Raw genomic sequence first — 20,021 nt, 5'->3', positions numbered from 1 at the left:
TCAACAAATATTTTTACCGAACATTTAGTGTGTAACAGCCTGCATGATGGGAATTAGAGACACAATGGCTAGTAAAACATACTTAATCCCCAACTATCTACAAAATTATAGCCCAGAGAAGACGCAATAAAAATAAGCTAGTGAAATGACTAAAGTATAGTAGGTGTTCAATGAGTAAGTTATCTGGATGTAACTTTGGGAAAGTTAGCGCATAAAAATGTTGCAGATTAATGATTTCTTAACACGTGATATTTGTGTGATAGACAAGGGCTTTGTATGAAAGTGTTGAATCACTCTATTGTACACCTGAACCTAAATTTTTTTTTTTAAAAAGGAATGGGTAGTTGATTTTTTAATTAAAAAATATACGAGAGAAGTAAAAAAAAATGTAATATTTAAATATACATTTAAAGAGGCTCTGTCTGCTGAAAACTGCAAAATGCTGACCAAAGAAAACCTAAATAAATGGAGAGGCATACTGTGTTCATGGATTGGGAGACACAACACAGTGAAGATGTCACTTCTCCCCAGAGGGATCTATAGGGTGTTTTTTTTTAATTTTTTTTTAACATTTATTTATTTTTGAGACAGAGAGAGACAGAGCATGAATGGGGGAGGGGCAGAGAGAGAGGGAGACACAGAATCTGAAGTAGGTTCCAGGCTTTGAACTGTCAGCACAGAGCCCGATGCGGGGCTCGAGCCTACCAACCGTGAGATCATGACCTGACCCGAAGTCGGACGCTTAACCAACTGAGCCACCCAGGCGCCCCTATAGGTTTAATGCAATTACTATCAAAATCCCAGCCAGGGTTTCTTTTTGTAGATGTAGACAAGCTTGTTCTAAAGTGTATATGGAAAAACATAACAGCCCTAGAAGTGCTGAGACCATCTTGATAAAGGAGAACAAAGTAGAAGAAATCACTCTACTCAATACTAAGGCTTGTTGTATAGCCATGGTAAACAAGACAATGTGGTATTGGTGCAAGGATACACAGATCAATGAAACAAAATAGAGAACACAGAAATAGACCTACACAAATACGTGCAACTGATTTTTTACAAAGGTGCAACAAAAAAAAAGACAAAACAAACAAACAAAAAAAAAGAACCGTGATCCCAACCTCACACCTCATATAAAAATTAACTCCAAACAGATTATGGACTGGACTGTAAGACATAAAACTATAGCATGTTTTTTTAATGGTTTTATTTATTTTTGAGAGAGAGAGAGAGATGGAACACAGAATCTGAAGCAGGCTCCAGGCTCTGAGCTGTCAGCACAGAACCTGACGTGGGGCTCAAACTCACAAACTGTGAGATCATGACCTGAGCCGAAGTCAGACACCTAACCAACTGAGCCACAGGGGTGCCCCAATATGTTTTTAAAATAGGAGAAAATCTTCTGTTTCTAGGGCCAGGCAAAGAGTTCTTAGACTTTACACACACAAAAAAAAAACATGATTCATAAAAGAAAAATTAATAAATCAGACCTCGTTAAAATTAAAAACTTTGTCTCTGCAAAAATCCACATGAGGAGGATGAAGAGACAAGCTACACGCTGGAAGAAAATATTCACAAGCCATATATTCAAAAAGGACTAGTATCTAGGACATACAAAGAACTCTTGGGGCCCCTGGATGGCTCAGTCAGTTAAGTGTCCAACTCTTGATTTTGGCTCAGGTTATGATCTCATGGTCTGCTGACAGTGCAGAGCCTGCTTAGGATTCTCTCTCTGCCTCCCTCCCTCCCTCTCTCTCTCTCTCTCTCTCAAAATAAACAAATTAATTAAAGAATAATAACTCTCAAAACTCAAGTGTAAAAAGAACCAATCCACTTAGAAAATGGGCAGGAGACATGAACAGAGATTTTACTGAAAAGGAGATACAGATGGCAAATAAGCACATGGTAAAAGCTCAATATCATTAACTATTAGGAAAATGCAAATTAAAACCACAATGAGATCACTATCTACCTATCAAAATGTCCAAAATAAAAAATAATGGAAACACCAAGAGCTGGTGAGGTTGAGGAGAAACCGTATTGTTCATACATTGCTAATGGGAATGTGAAACGGTACAGCCATTCTAGAAAACAGTTTGACAGTTTCTTACAAAACTATTAAGCAATTACCATAAAGCTCAGCAGTGTGCATCTTAGGCATCCCAGAGAAACGAAAACTTAGGTTCACACAAGAACTGTACAAAAATGCCCATATCAGCTTATTCTGAAGAGCCAGTAATTAGAACTAGCCCGGATGTCCTTCAGGGGGTGAACAGTTAAACAAACACATGCATGCCATGGGGCACTAAAGAGGAACTAACTAATGATGCTTCACCAATCTGGATGAATCTCCAGAGAACGATGCGAAGCCCAAGAAAGCCCACATCCAAAGATAGCATACTAGTTGATATTCCAGTTTTGAAAAGACAACATCTTAGAAGTGGAGAACAGATGAGTGGTTGCCAGGAGGTGGGGACAGTGGAAAGGACAGTGGGCGTCCACTATGCTTCTGGAATCTCGAAATTCTGCTGCATCTTGACTGTAAGGATGGATACAGACACCCACACACGTGGCAAATACTTAGAATTAAATACACGTACAAAATGAGTGCAAGTAAGACTGGAGGGGTCTGAATAAGATTGGTAGATTGGGTCAATGGCAGTATCTTGGGGATACTGGGGATCTAGGGGATTCCAGGGGGAAACTGGGTATAAGGTACAGTGGACCCCCCGTATTATTTCTTACTACTGCATGTGTATTTACAACTATCTCAATAAAAGTTTCGGTGAAAACTTTTATTGATTTGTATTTTAAAACTCATATTTTATTAAAGATTTGAAAATATAGGAGAAAAAAATCTGAAAAATCGCCATCCTGAAACACAATATTTTGATGCTTTTGTTTTTCCTGATCTTTGTTTTTTACATTTCTATGAAAAAAAATGTGAGAGGTAGGAATAAAAATCAGGGTGGTGACGAGGTGGGGGCCTTGCTGTCTCCCACCTTCTATGACATCAGAACTCAGTGTTTGATGCCTGGTGACCAGAGGCCAGGAAGGAGGAGGGTGCCCCTCTGCCCGGCAGGTGGGGGTACCTTGCTGCACCCAGGCAGCCTGACCTGAGGCCATGGTGATCGAACAGGTGGGCAGCAGGGGGCGAGTGGCAGCCGAGATTCTTGAAAGGAGAAGGGGCAGTCGCTGTGAGGACAAGAAACAGGTGAGGCCAGACCAGACGCAGGCTGCCTTCCTCCCATCTGGGGTCCCTTTGACACTCCAGACAGACTGTAAGGCCCTCAAAGTCAGAAGAGGCTGAATTTCAGCCGGACTCTCCCTGGAGCCCGACCTGGTTGAACACAGCATGGGTGCTTGGGTTCTCCGTCCCTGAAGCCACTACTGACTGACTCTCTAACTTCATCCCCAGCACCGCCAGCATAACGTGCACTCCAGAAGGGCTGGGTTTTTCATTTAGTTTCCTACTATATCCCTAGTGCCTACAGTGGTGCTTGGTTCGTATTAGTAGCTGAATGAATGAATGAGTGAATGAACGACTTAAAATAAATAGGATACATCTGAATTATAGACCTCCCGGAGTATTTGTTCTTAGGACTGAAATTCAACCTCATGTAGAACTTTGTCAAAATGGGAAATGTTATCACTTACTATGCACAGCCTGGTGCTTCCACCCCCCTCTCTCTTTCATGACTTACAGCATTCCTGAGAGGCAGCTATTAACAGCTTCATTCACAGATGGGTAAACCGAGGCTCAGAAAGGCAAAAAGACCATATAGCCACGATCTACCAGGATTTGAAGCCAGGTCCATCTGATTTCAGAACTCTTAGCAAGTTTACCCTGCACTCCGTTGCCTCCCAGGTGGGGAAGTGAGGGAGGCATATAAAAGAAGGCTGGGGAGGTCAGCTGGGCCCGATCATGCACACCACGGAAAGGGATGGGATTTTATTCTGAGATTCATAAGAGGCCATTAAAGGTTTGTTGGTTTGTTGGTTTGTTGGTTTGTTTAAGCCATTGAAGGATCGTAAGCAGAGCAATGGACGACCGATCTCTATATGTTTCCAAAAGATTTGTTCACTTGTTCATTTGATATACATGCTCCAACGCCTCCTTTGTGCTGGACCTCACAGCAAGATGGGGCCTTATGGGATCCCATCATGCTGCAGCTTTTCCTAACAAGAGTCCCACAAATACCAAGCCCCGGGAAGGCTCTTTGAGAAAAATCTCCAAAAGAGTTCTGCCATTCAAGGAATGCCAATACTCTTTCTTGTCCCCTCTTGGAGATTGACACTGCTCATTCACATAATGAAGGCTCTGAGAAGTTCTGCAAAGGAATTCACTTTGTTGACCACAGCATTTCCCAGACCAATCAAACACCGAGCCCCAGCTTTTGTTTTTGAAAGACCTTTCAGTATACTTCAGAATCCATTTTACAGATGAAGCAGTTGAGGCTCAGAGAGAAGAAACGATTTGGCTCAGGCCCCAAGGCAACACGGGAGAAGAGCTAAAACTTAATCCTGCCCCTGTTCCCCCCTTAGTCTCCAAACAGCACAAAATAAAAACCCAACAGCAAGTGTACTGGGGAAGGCATTGTTCTGTAAAGTACATGGACAGAGGGGCTGTTAAAGAAATATCAGAGCATTGAGCATCAGCCATTACAAAGAATGAGATAATTCTGTGTGTCTGTAGAAAGATTCCCAGGGAACACTGTTAAGAAAAAGCCCCCTAGCGCCTGGGTGGCTCAGTCGGTTAAGCGTCCGACTTCGGCTCAGGTCACAATCTCGCGGTCCATGAGTTTGAGCCCCGCGTTGGGCTCTGGGCTGACAGCTCAGAGCCTGGAGCCTGCTTTGGATTCTGTGTCTCCCTCTCTCTCTCTGCCCCTCCCTGCTCATGCTCTGTCTCTCTCTGTCTCAAAAATAAATAAAAACATTTAAAAAAATAAAAAATAAACTATAAAAGAAAAAGCCCCCTAAACTTAAGTGTAAAATGCAATGATCTTTACATTGAATGCACACACCCAGGTATCGTCCCCCACATCAAGCAATGGAACATTTCCATTTCCAGTACCCCAGAAGCCTCCTTCAGGCCCCTCCCATCTCACGCCCCCCCCCCCCATAACCAAGATCTCTGATCTCTACCATCGTAGAGTTTTGTGTGTTCTTGAATTTCACGTGAACGGAATCTGTCGGTGTGTACCTTTACGCCTGGCCTCTTTCCCTTGTCAGTGTCTGTAAGACTGTAAGACTCAGCCAGATTGATGCTTTGTAATTTATTTTTATTTTTAAAGTTAATCATAATAATAATATAGTTACTAGTATATATAAAGAAAACTATCTGGGGGAGAGGGAAATTATGCAAATCTTTTATCTTCCTTGTTGTGGTAGCAGGTCTAAATCTTGCTTCGTGAACTCGGGTAAGTAAGAAATATATTATTTCAAGTCAAATTAAATCTGACTCAGCCCACATCTAATGAGTCGAGGAAAGTTCCATGTCAGTCAATACTGTGTTTGTCTTAATCCTTTGTCGACTTCTGCTTGTCCCTGACACCATCACTGTCGCAGCTCACATTGTCTGTTGAAAGCAGGTGTCTCTGAACTCCCTGGGCTAAGGCCTGCCCAGACACACCACAAAGCCACCAAGAGCGGGCGCCAGGCCCCTCCCAGACTCAGACTCGGCCTCTCTCTTCTCCCACTTCTCTAAAAGGCCCCTGTCTCCTCTCCTAATCCTGGCACATCCACCAGAATCTCCTAAATGATCGTGGGCTGACCCAAGCATCAGCAAGCGATGTTGCCTCCAGGCAGCTCCTTCCCTCCAGCCTGCACTAAAACGCTATGATTAGACTTCCACTTGCAGCCTTAACACAGTAGCTGGGGCAAAGCTAGCCCTCCCATCGTAAGAAACCACAAAACTGTCGATATCTACAAAGCAGCTATTTTCAGGGGAGGGGTAACAGGCAGCACAAGAGTGCCATCCCTGAGAAAAGGAAAACTCGTGATAGCCTCGCCTCTTTCCCAGAGGCTGCTGCACCGAGAAGCAGAGCCCAAGCACGCACAGCAGTCCCCACTGAGCTGCCCAGTGTGGGACAGCTAAAGCAGCTGGGCTCTAGAGAACACGGCCCTGGAGAGGGAGGAGAGCTGTGCACCAAGGGGAGCCCCATGACTCCCTGGCTGAGGGGGCGGGGATGTGCATGCCAAGGGCTAAATTAGCTGCTCTCCGCAGAGTGGCTGCTATGCAGTTGGGAGCAGAGCAGAGATACTGGAAACCCAGCGGTGCTGGAGGTTCACAATGGACCATATACCTAACTGGAAAGCTAAAGCAATAAAATGTCTAGAAGACAGAGGAGAGAATCTTCACAACCTCGAGTTCGACAAAATTTTTTAGACTGCGCACAAAAGGCACAACCATAAAGGGAATATATTTGATGATTTGAACTTCATCAATATTGAAACCGTTTATGGGGCGCCTGGGTGGCTCAGTGAGTTAAGCGTCCAACTTCAGCTCATGATCTCGCAGTTCCTGGGTTCGAGCCCCACGTCAGGCTCTGTGCTGACAGCTCAGAGCCTGGAGCCTGCTTCGGATTCTGTGTCTCCCTCTTTCTCTGTCCCTCCCCCACTAGCACGCTCTCTCTCTCTCTATCTCTCTCTCTCTCAAAAATAAATAAACTTAAAAAAAATTGAAACCGTTTAATTTTCTAAGACACTGGTAAGAAAACGAGAAGGCAAGCCACAGACTTTGACTTTGTAGTCACAATACAAACATCTGAAAAAAAACTGTATATCCAAAACACATAAAGAACTATAATTTAATACGAAGACAACTGCTCAACAACAACAAAAATGAGCAAAGAGTTTTTAATAGACATCCACAAAGTAAGATGTGTGAATTATGATCAGTAAGCACATGAAAAGATGCTCAACATCTGTTATGGACTAAATGCTTACGTCCCTCCCCCACCAAATTCCTATGTTGAAATCCTAACTCCCAAAATGATGGTATTAGGAGTTGGGATCTTTGGGTGATGATTAGGGCCCTTATTAAAAAAAGACCCCAGAGAGCTCTCTCTGCTGTCTGCCACATGAGGATACGATGAGAAAATGGCTGCTTACAACCCAGAAGAGCGCCCTCACCAGACCCCGACCCTACTGCCCCCCTGATCCTGAACTTACAGCCTCTAGAACTATAAGAAATTTCTGTTGTTTATAAGCCACCGGCTCTGTGATACTTCGTTACAGCAGTGCAAATGGACTAAGACAACACCATTAATCATTGGGGAAATGCAGGTAAAAACTAGCTTGAGATATTACCACACAACCAGTGGAATGCCTAACATGAAGAAGATTACTGACAGAGATGTGGAGCATCTCTGCTCCACACGAATCCTCGTGTTGCTGGTAGAAATGGAAATTGGTACCAATCCATGGAAAACAGTTTGGTGGTTTCTTATCAAATTAAACATACACTCGCCATATGACCCAGCATTTGCATTTCTGGGTACTGCCCCAAGCAGAATGAGAACACATGTCCACACAAAGAGGCGTATCCAAGGTGTTCACAGCAGTTTTATTCATGATAGTCAGAAACTAGAAGGAGCCCAAGGTCCATCAATAGGTGAAGAGATAAACTGCACCATATTCACACAAGATGATATTACTCATCAATAGCAGGGAACACAAAAACATGGAGACACCTCAGAAGCATTATGTTGCGCAGAAGTAGCTTACCACAGGGGCGCCTGGGTGGCTCAGTCGGTTAAGTGTCCCACCTCAGCTCAGGGCATGATCTTGCGGTCCTTGAGTTTGAGCCCTGCGTCTGGCTCTGTGCTGACGGCTCAGAGCCTGGAGCCTGCTTCCGATTCTGTGTCTCCCTCTCTCTCTGCCCCTCCCCCACTCGCACTCTGTCTCTCTCTGTCTCTCAAAAATAAACATTAAAAAAAAAGTAGCTTACCACAAAAGAGTACAGACTATGAGTTTCCATTCATTTGAAGTTTCGGAACAGGCAAAACTACTCCATAGTGACACAGCACATTAGTGGATACCTCTGGCATGGTGAGGGCAAGGAGGCAACAGACTATAGAAGGACATAAGGGAACGTGCTGGGATGATGGAAATGTTCTTTCTCTTGAGTGGGATGATAGTCCACAGGTGTAGACGTGTCAAAATTCACCAAACCATACATTTAAAATGTGTGCCTTTTACTGCCTGTGAAGTATACCACAATAAGGTTGATTCCTTTTAAAGATCATGTAGAGCAAAAATGTAAAAAAAAAAGCAAGGCAAGACTGAGAAGAGAGGTGGGCCTTCTCAGCAGGCAGAAGGGAGGAAAAACACCAATGGAATGGCAGGAGGCTGCCATGTTACCGGCTTTTGCAATGTTTGGGGGTTGTGTGATAAGCATGCATGACGTGGATAAAGTTAAGATAAGGGTAAAGTAAAAAGTTGAGCTCTAAAAACGATCTTATAGCACCCCCGTGCCTAGCCCTCTGTGAGGGAAGCAGGGATGCCTGCTGTCCCCCAAGAAAGTCACCTCCTTCCTCCTCCTCTTGCCCCCAGACGCTGTTGGCGTTGCTGATCTTGGTCCTGTACGTGGGCACAGGAATGTCAGGTGAGCATTCCGAAATCTCAGAAAGGAGGAGCCGAGTCCACACGGGGTCGGGAGGGGTGTTGTGGAGACGGCCGCATGCCAACGAGGCCTCCACATCCTGCCTTCTCCTACCTCGTTCACCCACTGGGAGGACCGAACATGTTCATTTCAACTACTGCTCACTTGCCCTTGTTAAGGGGTGATGTTCGTGCCTGTTTCAGGAAGAAGCTGGGAGGTGTCAGAAAGGATCAGAGAATGTAACTATCCCCAGAATCCTGTGGCTTCCCAGGTAACATATTCAGGAAAGGTACTGAGGGGATGTCAAGCTTGGCTGAGGAAATCCGGGAAGGCTTCCCAGAGGTGTCACTGGCGAGCTGGATCTTGAAGGATCGATAATTAGGAGCTGGCCAGGTGGAGAAGGTGGGGATAGTCACTCCAGACAGAAACCCTGCAAAGGCTCAGAAAGCTTTTTGAAACCAGTGGCAAGGAGCACAGGGGTGGGGTGGGGGGTGGGGGGGGGTGCATCCTACATGAAAAAGCTCAAGATGCAATTTTGATATCTGCCTTTCAGGGATTTGAATACCAGACCGATGAACCCGCAGAAGAGCCAATAAAGGTCATCAGGACCTGGCTGAAGGAACACTTGCACGTTTTCTTGGAGAAGCTAGAAAAAGAGGTGCAGGAGTTGGAGCAGCTGGTACAGGACCTGGAGGGATGGTTGGATGCCCTTCTGGGAGAGGGGCACCCGGAGGATCCCTGCTCCAACTTCAAGAACGATTTGTGAGGGCCCGGGGCTGGACCCTGGGGAGGACGCCAAGTGACAGCCGGGGGAAGGCTTGCCAGCTGACAAGAGCTGAGCTGTGACACTGGAATTTCAAAGCAGGCAAGACAATAAAATACCTGAGACCCTGAGAACTTTGCTGGCACCACGGCTGGTTCACGAACGAATGCCATCAGAAGGACACCAGGGCCCTGCTGAGATAGCCTCCAGGGCACCAGGACTCCGGGGTACAAGAACCAAGCCAGCTTCCGGGGCAGAACCCTTGCCCACTTCCCCGAGATCCGGCACAAATTCCCTAACCTCGCTCAGACAAAAGTGCCTCATGAGGAAAAATCAGGGTCACAAATTTGCCTCACAGCATCATGAGGGTGTATATGTAGAGTGCCTGATAGATAGGTCTTCCTTTCTTTCACTCCTTTTCCTTCCTCCCCGGAACTTAGCGAGACGAGTCTGGTTCTGGAGTATATAGATGTTATGTGGCAGCTCAACCCTCTGGCCCCGCTTCTAGCAGCATCAATTGTCAAAACCCCTGTGCAGGGCCATGTGGTGACAGCTATGAAATTCACAAATGCATTTACCATTTGACCCAGCAATCTGCCTCAGGGATTTATCTCCTATAAATGTGTGAAATATATATTTATCATATATATTCTTTATATATACTTGTCATAGTTATAGCATTATATAATTTTATATAACATATATATTATATTGAAATATACACTTACAACACATATACATACATGTGCGAAATTACATGTACGTAATGTTACTCTCCTAGCCTCGTTTAGAATAGCAAAACAAAGGAAACAACCTAAATGATTATCCATAGGTCCCAGGTTAAATTAGGTAAATTTAGGTAAATTAGGCCCCTGTAGGTATGAAAGAGAATGAGGGAGCTTTTCTACTGATATGGAAAAGTCTACAAGAAAGGTTGTTAAATGAAAGAAATCAAGGTATAAGAAGAGCCTGGGAATAAGAATCTGTATTTTGTTGATGATGATGATGATGACGATGTTACCGAATGTGCATAAAAACTAGTAGGATACAGGGGCGCCTGGGTGGCTCAGTCGGGCATCCGACTTCGGCTCAGGTCATGATCTCGCGGTCTGTGGGTTCGAGCCCCGCGTCGGGCTCTGTGCTGACAGCTCAGAGCCTGGAGCCTGTTTCAGATTCTGTGTCTCCTTCTTTCTCTGACCCTCCCCTGTTCATGCTCTCTCTCTGTCTCAAAAATAAATAAATGTTAAAAAAAAAAAAAAAAAAAAAACTAGTAGGATACAAAACGGGGCGGGAGTGGTTGGGGGGAATTGAAATGGGCAAATGTATGACCAGGATGAGAGCGAAACTTTTCACACTTTTTTATTTTCAGACTATGTGAATGTTTTGCCTATTCGAATATTTTTAAAATAAAATTACCTATTATTTTGCTTACAGAGACACTGGAATACAGTGTCTACAAGTAAAATAAGAATATCACTGTGATGAAATTACAAGTGACTTTTAATCTTGATGACTTTGATTAAACAATGATAATTCTTATCTAGGATTTTCCCTTTCTTTTTTTTTTATTTTTTTAACGTTTATTTATTTTTGAGAGATAGAGACAGAGCGTGAGCAGGGGAGGGGCAGAGACAGAGGGAGACACAGAATCCGAAGCAGGCTCCAGGCTCTGAGCTGTCAGCACAGAGCCCGACATAGAGCTCAAACCCACGAACTGTGAGATCATGATCTGAGCCGAAGTTGGACGCTTAACCAACTGAGCCACCCAGGCGCCCCTAGGATTTTCCCTTTTTCCCTTGACTTCAGGAAGTTCAGAGTTCAGTTGTCCATTGTGGGAATGATATCAGCTTCATTTTTTTTTCATTATTTGACCCTTTCTATGATTTTTCGGGTTTGTTTTCTAGTTTACTGGAGCTATTATCTATGTGCCAATTACCAGAACTACCTCAAATCTTTGGAAAGTCATGAGGGTCGCAATAAAAATCGTCTCCTAGAATATCTGACTTACAGGGAATGTCACGGCGATTCGTTTGCCAGGAGAAATTATTCGGTGGCCGCTTGGGAAGGAAAATGTCTTTACAAGTTATGGTCACAGTTTTGCCACTTTGAACATTCAGCAGGGGCTGGGAAACCAGAATCTGTTTTCCTTGTTTGCAATTACTTCAGCAAGCACTCTGCAGGAAGGTCTCATATTGGCATTTCTCTGCACTTATCTTTACTATTACTATAAAGCTGTAGTTCCAGACCCCAAATCATGTACATATGCTCTACAGGTGTTGAGAGGGTTCTCAGGCATGATTCTGACTGTATACAGCCTTGGCTTAACACACACCGCAGACTCTAACCCCCATCGAAGTTGCAACTGTACTGTACCTATAACATATGGGTGTGTGTTTATATTTAGATATTACGTATATTTATAGTTTATATATGATACGGTTATGAATGTTTTTATAAAACATACATGTACATAAAATTGGGGGATACGTGAAAAAAAGAAAACAGAGCTAGATCCCTGAGGAATGCAACCACCCCTGTGGATATTAGCAGAGCATTTGAAGAGAGGCATCACACCCTGAAAGCTCTTATGCATCACCCCCACGCACCCACACACAGAGCCTAACAGAAACGGCCCATGCTGGTGTGGGGCTGCAGCCCACTGGTGGTAATTACTTTTGGTATGTCGACTTGTGAGCCCATAAGGGTAGCAAGCCATTCGGGGTGGCTCAGGCAATGAGGGTTTGTTGTGGCACAACAACACAGGAGTCAGAAATCTCATGGAAATCAGGGGCATACCATAACCTGGGATCCTGGAATCTGGACCAGGAAGGGCTTCAAGAACCCAAAGCATCCACCAAGGTGCTCCAGGAGCCCCTGCTGCAAGACTCTGGGAGCTTCCCTCTAGCATTCCACCTTTACCTTGACCTGGCCACTCTCTGGGTCTCTGCTTTTCTTTGTGTGTCTGCCCCATCTCTTCCTGCTTCCAGTGGCTTCCTTGAGCACCACTCTAACCATCCCCTCTTCAGCTCAGCACTTCTGCCTCTGAGTCCTCCTAACTCTGATTTGCTCCTGAGCCCACAAGGCCTCTCCCTTTCTCATGACCTTCCAAACTTCCAGTGACCATATGATTCTGTCTGCATTTCCCAGATCAAGCTCCAAAGGGGGTGGATGGGATGTGACTGACTCATTTCATTGGCTGGAGTTTCCTGTCTTGAGTCAGGATCTGTGTCTACCAGCCTTTGGATTGGATGGCCTTGGGGTGACCACTCCTGCTCCAATCAGCTGTGGCAGAAGGGGGAAGGGGGAATCAAATATGCCAGGATGGAACTTCCTTATACGAGAAACAGCCTGGGATCCTTCCTGATGAGTGACTCTGGACCATGTGTAATGACCTCATATTTCCCAAGGTGGTCACAAATGTGGCAGAGAGAGAGAGTGATGGCAACCCTTGTACCTCAGAGCCCCCAGAGCCAATATCAGGGAAGCAGAATTGTGTGAGGCAAACATTCAAAAGCTGAATATAATTGCTAAGAATGAGGTGGAAGAGGCTTGACTACCAGAGTCACCATAGGCGAGTAGGTCATCTTAATTTGGCAATATTTCATTCATTCTCCAGCTCCTGAGTGTGAAAAATACAAATGACACACTTAAAAGGGAGAGCATGACTACCTTTCATGACTTTGAAGTCTTATAATTTGAATGACTTTGGCAAAATGTTGCCCAGAAGGTCTATCAGGGGCTCACTTTCATTATCTATAGAGTGGACTTCCCTTTGGGAAAGAAAATGTCTTTTACTTGAGAAGGCAACTATTTCCAGCTCTTTCCATTCAATCAAGAAACAATGCTGCCAGCAGAGCAGGGTCTCGCTGCCCCCACCCCTGTCCCCAACCCAACTCCCTTACAACAACCGGCTCCAAGTGATTCTGCAAGGTCAGGCTTCCCAGCGACTGAAGACTAAATAGAAAAGAGAAATTGAATAACAAAATCAGGAGTCAAAACTGAAGGGGCACCTGGGTAACTTAGTTGGTTAAGCATTTGACTTCGACTCAGGTCATGATCTCACCGCTCATGAGTTCTAGCCCCACATCGGGCTCTGTGCCGACAGCTCAGAGCCTGGAGCCTATTTCAGATTCTGTGTCTCCATCTTTCTCTGCCCCTCCCCAACTTGTGCTCTGTCTCTCTCTCTCTCTCTCTCTCTCTCTCTCTCTCTCTTAAAAATACATAAACATTAAATAAAAATTGAAAAAAAAAGAAAAAGAAATGATGGGGCCATGGGTGTACCAGCCACTGGCAAACGCAAAGTTTACAGGCTAATGGGAAAAACAACTAGAAAAATCAAGACAAGGCAATTTCAGAGAATGATAAATGTAAGAGTAGAAACAAGGAAACCACTTAGCAAGGCACTGTGGTTTTCCAGCTGGAAACGGAGGCTTGGAGTAGGGGAGAGGTACAGAGAAGCAGAATTCAGTTTGAAAGTGTAATCAGCAGGACGTGCTGCTGGATAAGAATGAGGAAGAAAGGTCTAGATAGCTGTCTGCCAGGCCTCAGGACTTCCTCTCCAGCAGAGTGCAACCTGAGCCATGATTCAGGTCCTGACCCAAGGAGCTCATGAGGAAGAGACAGGTGTGGTCTTGTTAAGAGAAAAGTGGCCAGTTGGAAAAATGTCATGGCCACTCAATTATCCACACTTCTTCTTTTGTTTCAGGCACCTGGAGCATGAGGTCAGCATCACAAACAATTAAAATTTTTAATTAATTTTAATTGATGGTTTTCTCCCCATCTCTCTTTTACTTAATAGATCTATTTGGCAGCCTTCCTAATGCTCCCTCGGGCTCTTCTCTTTTGCTAACACTGATTCATTCTACGCTTTTCTTTGTTTTATTGTTTTTGGTCAGCTTCTATTCTGTTCCTCCAACTTATATAATGGTGAAAAAACCCACAATCATCAGATAATTCATGTTTTAAAGATAAGAATCTGATAATCAAGACAAAAATTGGGTAAGATAAAGTCCGCCTACCTATTAGCGATATGTATTTTCTAAGACTATAAGGACTATTGGAAAGACATAATGAAATTGTGGCAACAGACATTTAGAGAATGTGGTCCTGTTTTAGGCGCTTCATCGAGTGTTATTGTTACTTCCAGTTTATGGACAGGGAAACTGAGGCATAGAGAGATTATATCATTGTTAAAATCATATAATCAATGAATGGGGAGCCAGGATTCAAACCCAGGCTCTCTAGCATCAGAGCCCTCACATTAACCCAATGTATTTTACAGCCTCGCCTCCACTAAGCCTAGCCAAGATCATGTATTGTTAAGTAATCACATGCCAATTAAATTTATAAGGTAATAAATTCTCATTTCATGCTACTACATGTTGGGTACATATATAGAGAAGTAGAAGTCACATTCCCTGCCCACATATAGCTTGTCTTTCTACCATGAAACCAAGAAACAAAGGTGAGAAAAGTGAAGTATTTATATTCTTTTAGTAGCTATTGGGTAAAGTGCCAAAGGCACCTAATTGCCAAATGAGCTATATATTTATTGGCCTAACTAAGAATTTAGAGAAGGGATAGGGAACTTGATTTGGCACTAACATGAAAATCTGTTAGTCCAGTTATAGAAAAATGCAGAAACTTAAATTGGGCTGTAGCCAAGGGAGAGTCACAGGGGAAACAGAAGACAGATGAATGATGGGTGGGGGCAGAGAGGCCCCCTTCCCACTAGAGTCACAGCTCAGGTATGGGCTGGTGTGGCCTCGCCTCACCCCAAGTGTCAGATCCCAGGTCTCAGGTAAGGTTTGGGACCAGGCATCCTACAGGTGTTTGTGAGAATCCGGATTTTTTTTGTTGTTTGTTGTTTGTTGTTTTGCTTTGTTTTTTAAACAAATACCCTTGGGATGTAGGGATTTGGTCTTCACTGAAATTATTCCCAGACCAGGAAGGTCCATTTCCAGTCTGCATGTCATATTTTTGATGATGTCAAATAAAAATGTGGATTTAATTTGTTCCCTTAATCCACAAATTTGTTCAAAAAAAATTGTGAAATGCACTAAATCCAATTTGGTTCTGATCTGGCTGTCAGAAGGATAATTGAGGGTGGTGAGGGAGGGAGCCAAAGAAGACGCCTTTCTAGGGCATCCATCCCTTCTGTGGTGACATTTCCAGGAGGACATGCATCCTTGCTGGAGGGCAAAGAAAGAAGACAGGAACTTTATTCAGACACTGTCGCTGGCTTTCTCAGTAGAGCGGCTGAGCCCTCAGCAGAAGGAACTCTGCTCACCTGTGTGCTTTGGCCACATCACTTCACCACTCAGAGCCTCAGTTTCCCCCTCTGTCATATGGGGCTATTACCACCTCCTCTGAGTGGCTGTTGGGATATGAAAAGGACATAACAGTCAAGCACAGCATTAGAAGGCCAGTAGGTGCCAACAAAAGGTAGCAGAACAGAAGAGTCCCGGGAAATCTAGACTCATGCCCAGTTAAGTCCAGGGGACACTGGCCCTTGGCTCAGTCTCCATCTACAGCTCTGCTTGCCTCTGGGCAGGCCCCATTCTCAGCAGGCTGTCCCTACCGTGGTAGCAAGATGGTGTTGGGAGCTCAGGCTCTATCCCATACTCCAGCTCTCCCAGCTCTCCCCGGAGGAAAGCAAACGCCTCTGCCCCAACAACCATGATCAAATCCCTACAACTGAACCTGGTGGTTCCCAGATTGGATCAAATACTGATTTCAGAGCTAATCCTGGTGGCTAAAATGACACAGTGCTCACATTGGCCGGACCTGTGTTACACACCCATCCCTCTAGCCACGGACAATCCTACGCCCAGACTGAGTGGGCGAGTGGTGGTTCCCCCTAGGAAATCAGGGTGTTGTTACCAGAACGTGGGAAACCAGTGCTAGGAAAAAATTTTAAATACTTTATTAAAGTATTAGTAACAATTCTTTACATTCCCATCATACTCTGGCGGAGTACAAAGTGACTTCTCAGCTATCTTCATTCAGGTTGTAGCTCATCTGGACAAGACGGGTGATCTTCCCTGACACCCGGTGCAGGGGCAGACTCTCCTGCCCATGAGCCCAGGCAAAGTGCATGTCAGAGGAGGTGGCATGAAGGAGCTGGAAAGTCACGGCTTTGGGGTGACACACACCTGGTCCAAGCCCTGCGTCCCCCCCCCAACCTCTCCAGTGTGACCTCAGACAGGTCACTCCATCCTTCAGAGCCCCAGTCAGCTGCCCATAAAATGGGGTATGTCTACATATCTCCAGGGCCCACTGAGAGACTTGAGTAATAACGAGCAACTTTTATTTAGTGTTTACTATGCTCCAGGCACAATTCTAAGCACTTTATGAGCACCGCCTACCTTATTTAATTATCACAACAAATCTGTGTGTGCTATCAGTGTCTTCACCGCACGTGTAAGGAAACTGGGACATGGGGTGCACAAATATTCCGGGGTCAACAGTAAGTGGTGCAGCCAGGATGCAAACTCAGACAAGCCAACTCTGGGGCCACGTGCTGAAGCCCCACCCTATGCTCCTTCCGGATTAAATGAGGTAATGCACATGCTGAGCTATGTAAACTGTAACACATTATATAAATGTCACTCGCTATTACTTCTCTCCTCCCGCCCTGGTCATGAAAGTCACGAGGGGCCTCATGAATCTACCATACAGATATGTTCTCTCAGGGCTGGCCTCAGCCCCTTAGCGGCACTTTCAGAGCCTGCCCGTGGCTCCGAGGCTACGCCTACAGACCCATCTGATTCTTTTCTCTCTAGAGTCTGGGCAAAGTCATTTCTTGTACAAAGGCGTTCATTTACTCCAGAACTCTTAATGGCCGAAAGGATAAGCTGGGGTCATACCGGACAGCAAAGAGATTGAACTGGAGAACTGAACCAACATGGTCTCTACTCCCAATGTGGTGGAGAGTCAGAGAAAATGGCACCTGGGGAGGAGACACAGCATCACGGGTAACTTGGGCATAATATTAGAACCCGGCTGCCAGGATGGGGGTGAGATACACGGGACAGGAGCAGCTAGCCGAGCCGAGCATGTTGAGCTACTGTCACAAAGGGAATTCTACGCCCCGCTCCCTCTGGCATAAGCTTAGCATCAATTCTTCATAACATACTTGTTTCCCCTCCAGAAGACATCCTTCCTGGTTCTTGGTTTCTGCTTTACTTCTCGTATCGAAGCACATACTCATTAGCAAAAAGTCAGAAAAAAGATACCAAATGTATATACTTGTAAAAATTTTTTTTTATTTTTGAGAGATAGAGAAAGAGAGAGCATGAGCAGGGGAGGGGCAGAAAGAGAGGGAGGCAGAGAATCTGAAGCAGGCTCCAGGCTCTGAGCTGTCAGCACGGAGCCTGATGCAGGGCTGGAACCCACGGACCGCGAGATCACGACCTGAGCCAAAGTCGGACGCTTAACCGACTGAGCCATCCAGGAGCCCCAAATGTATAGATTTCTAAAATAGCAGGCACATGGAGGCAGAAAGCAGATTAGTGTTTGCCAGGGACTATGGGAGGAGGGATAGGGAATGACTGCTTAATAGGTACAGGGTTTTCATTTGGGGTGATGGGGAAGTTCATTTGGGGTGATGGGTACAGGGTGATGGGGAGTTAGATCGTGGTGACGGTGGTTGTACAACATCATCAATGTACTTAATGCCACTGAACTGTACATTTTAAAATGGCGAAAATGGTAAATTTTATGTTATGTGCATTTACCACAACAAAGAACTGCAGGAGAGCATAATCTCACTACCCAGAGTCAGCCAAAGCAATGTTTTATGTATTTCTCTCCACCTTTTAAAATGCGTATTTTTAAATAATTAAGGTCATAATGCAAAGTAAAATGTTGCATCCTCCTCTTTCAATCCAACAGTCTGTAATAAGTATTTTCGTCATATCCCGCATAACATTATTGGGCACCTAGAGGATTCTTTTCCTCAAAGAACTATTCACTATTATTAACAAATGCACCAAGAAAATGAAAGCCAGGCCATAGATTGGGAGAAATTACTCACATACATATATCTGACAAAAGACTTATATCCAGAATATATAAAGAGCTCCTACAAATCAATAAGAAAAATATAGACCACCCAATGTTTAAAGTGTGCTAAAAAGTGTGCCAAAAAGAAGATATATGAATGGACAATAAGCATGAGGAAAGTGCTCAACATCAGTGTTCATCAAGGTCATGCACAGTAAAATCACAGTGGGACACCAAGGCAATACCACACTTGGGGAGGAAGGCAGAGCACTGCAAATCTCATACATCGCTGATAAGGTATAAAATTATGCAAACCAGTCTGGAAATCAGTTTGGCAGTTTATTATAAATGTAGACCTACAGAATGCCCTAGTGGTTCTATTCTAAGTATTTACCCAAGAGAATGAAAAAGCGGCGGGGGGGGGGGGGGGGAGGCATTAAAAAATATATAAGTGCACAAAAACTTCAACCATTAGAAATAACTCAAATGTCCATAAATAAATTGTAGTTAGATTCATACAGTAGAATAGTGCTCATAAATAAAAGAATAAACCGCTGATACATACAACAGCCAGATGAGTTTTAAAAGCATTACCTGGCATGAAATAAGGAAGACAAGTGTAGCTATTGTCTGATTCCATAAAAACCTAAGCTATGGTGATGAAAATCAGGTCAACATCTCAAGGCCATGTATAAGGAAAGGTTCTGGAGTGATGGAAATAACCTACATCTTAATTTGGGGTGGTAGCTATGTGGCTGTTTACATTTGTTGAAATTCATCAAATTGTACACTTTAAACTCTTTATTGTATATAAATTATGCTTAAATAATATGAATTGGAAACAATAAAATTAAACACCAACTCTGTGACCCAACAATTTCATTCCTAGATTAACCCAAGAAAAAAGCATATACTCACAAAAAGTCTTGTATTAAAATATTCACTGCAACTTGATCCATAAGAGCCAAAAACTAGAAATGGACTAAATGTTCCAATTAAAACAGAATGGCAATTAATCTGGATTTTTTAAATGCATGTTGCTTATAAGGGACACAAATAAAAACTTATAAATGGATGGGAAAACATCCATAAAAACATCAAAGAATAAACAGATTATTTTTAAAAGGAGGTATAGATCTATTAATATTAGATGAAACAGACATTAAGACCAAAAGTATTAGTAGACATTAAGAATAACAATTCATGGGGCATCTGGGTGGCTCAGTCGGTTGAGCATCCGACTTCCACTCAGGTCATGATCTCACAGTTCGTGGGTTCGAGTCTGGCGTCAGACTCGCTACATCAGGATTCTCTCTCTCCTCTCTCTCTGCCCCTCCCCCGCTTGCGTTCTCTCTCTCCCTCTCAAAAATAAAAAATAAACATTAAAAAAATAGTAACAATTTATCATTATAGAGGGGCCAACTCGACAGGAATACATAACAATCCTAAATTCGAATGAGTTTAGTAATGGAGCCTCAAACATTGTTAGAACTAAAAGGAAAATAACCAATTCCATAATCATAGTGGAATGTTTTGAAACATATCTCTCAGTAACTGATAATACAAACAGACACGAAAGTAAATAAGGCTGCATAAAGATTGAAGGGACTTGACTAACAAACTTGAGATCAGACACAAATTTATACA

At 44.0% G+C, this 20,021-nt stretch overlaps 1 protein-coding gene across 1 annotated transcript; it reads left to right on the top strand.

The window, feature by feature from the left end:
- The first annotated feature begins 3,042 nt into the window (after positions 1-3,042).
- Positions 3,043-9,499, top strand: SMIM23 (small integral membrane protein 23). The gene is made up of 4 exons (XM_042907271.1): positions 3,043-3,214; positions 8,557-8,608; positions 8,809-8,876; positions 9,159-9,499. The coding sequence occupies exons 1-4, from the start codon at positions 3,125-3,127 to the stop codon at positions 9,369-9,371; spliced, it is 423 nt and encodes a 140-aa protein (XP_042763205.1). The 5' UTR covers positions 3,043-3,124; the 3' UTR covers positions 9,372-9,499.
- Positions 9,500-20,021: the final 10,522 nt, after the last annotated feature.

This window comes from Panthera leo, chromosome A1, assembly GCF_018350215.1.
Source record: "Panthera leo isolate Ple1 chromosome A1, P.leo_Ple1_pat1.1, whole genome shotgun sequence".
In the NCBI taxonomy this organism is placed as follows: domain Eukaryota; kingdom Metazoa; phylum Chordata; class Mammalia; order Carnivora; family Felidae; genus Panthera; species Panthera leo.
Note: the sequence above shows the minus strand (reverse complement) of the source record. Positions and strands in the feature narration are given on the sequence as shown.

Bases quoted from the DNA above. Each gene is read 5' to 3' on its own strand.
- SMIM23 (XM_042907271.1), top strand. From the start codon at position 3,125: ATGGTGATCGAACAGGTGGGCAGCAGGGGGCGAGTGGCAGCCGAGATT. The intron at 8,609-8,808 runs GTGAGCATTCCG...TGCCTGTTTCAG, and splicing joins CGTGGGCACAGGAATGTCAG to GAAGAAGCTGGGAGGTGTCA. The intron at 8,877-9,158 runs GTAACATATTCA...TCTGCCTTTCAG, and splicing joins AGAATCCTGTGGCTTCCCAG to GGATTTGAATACCAGACCGA.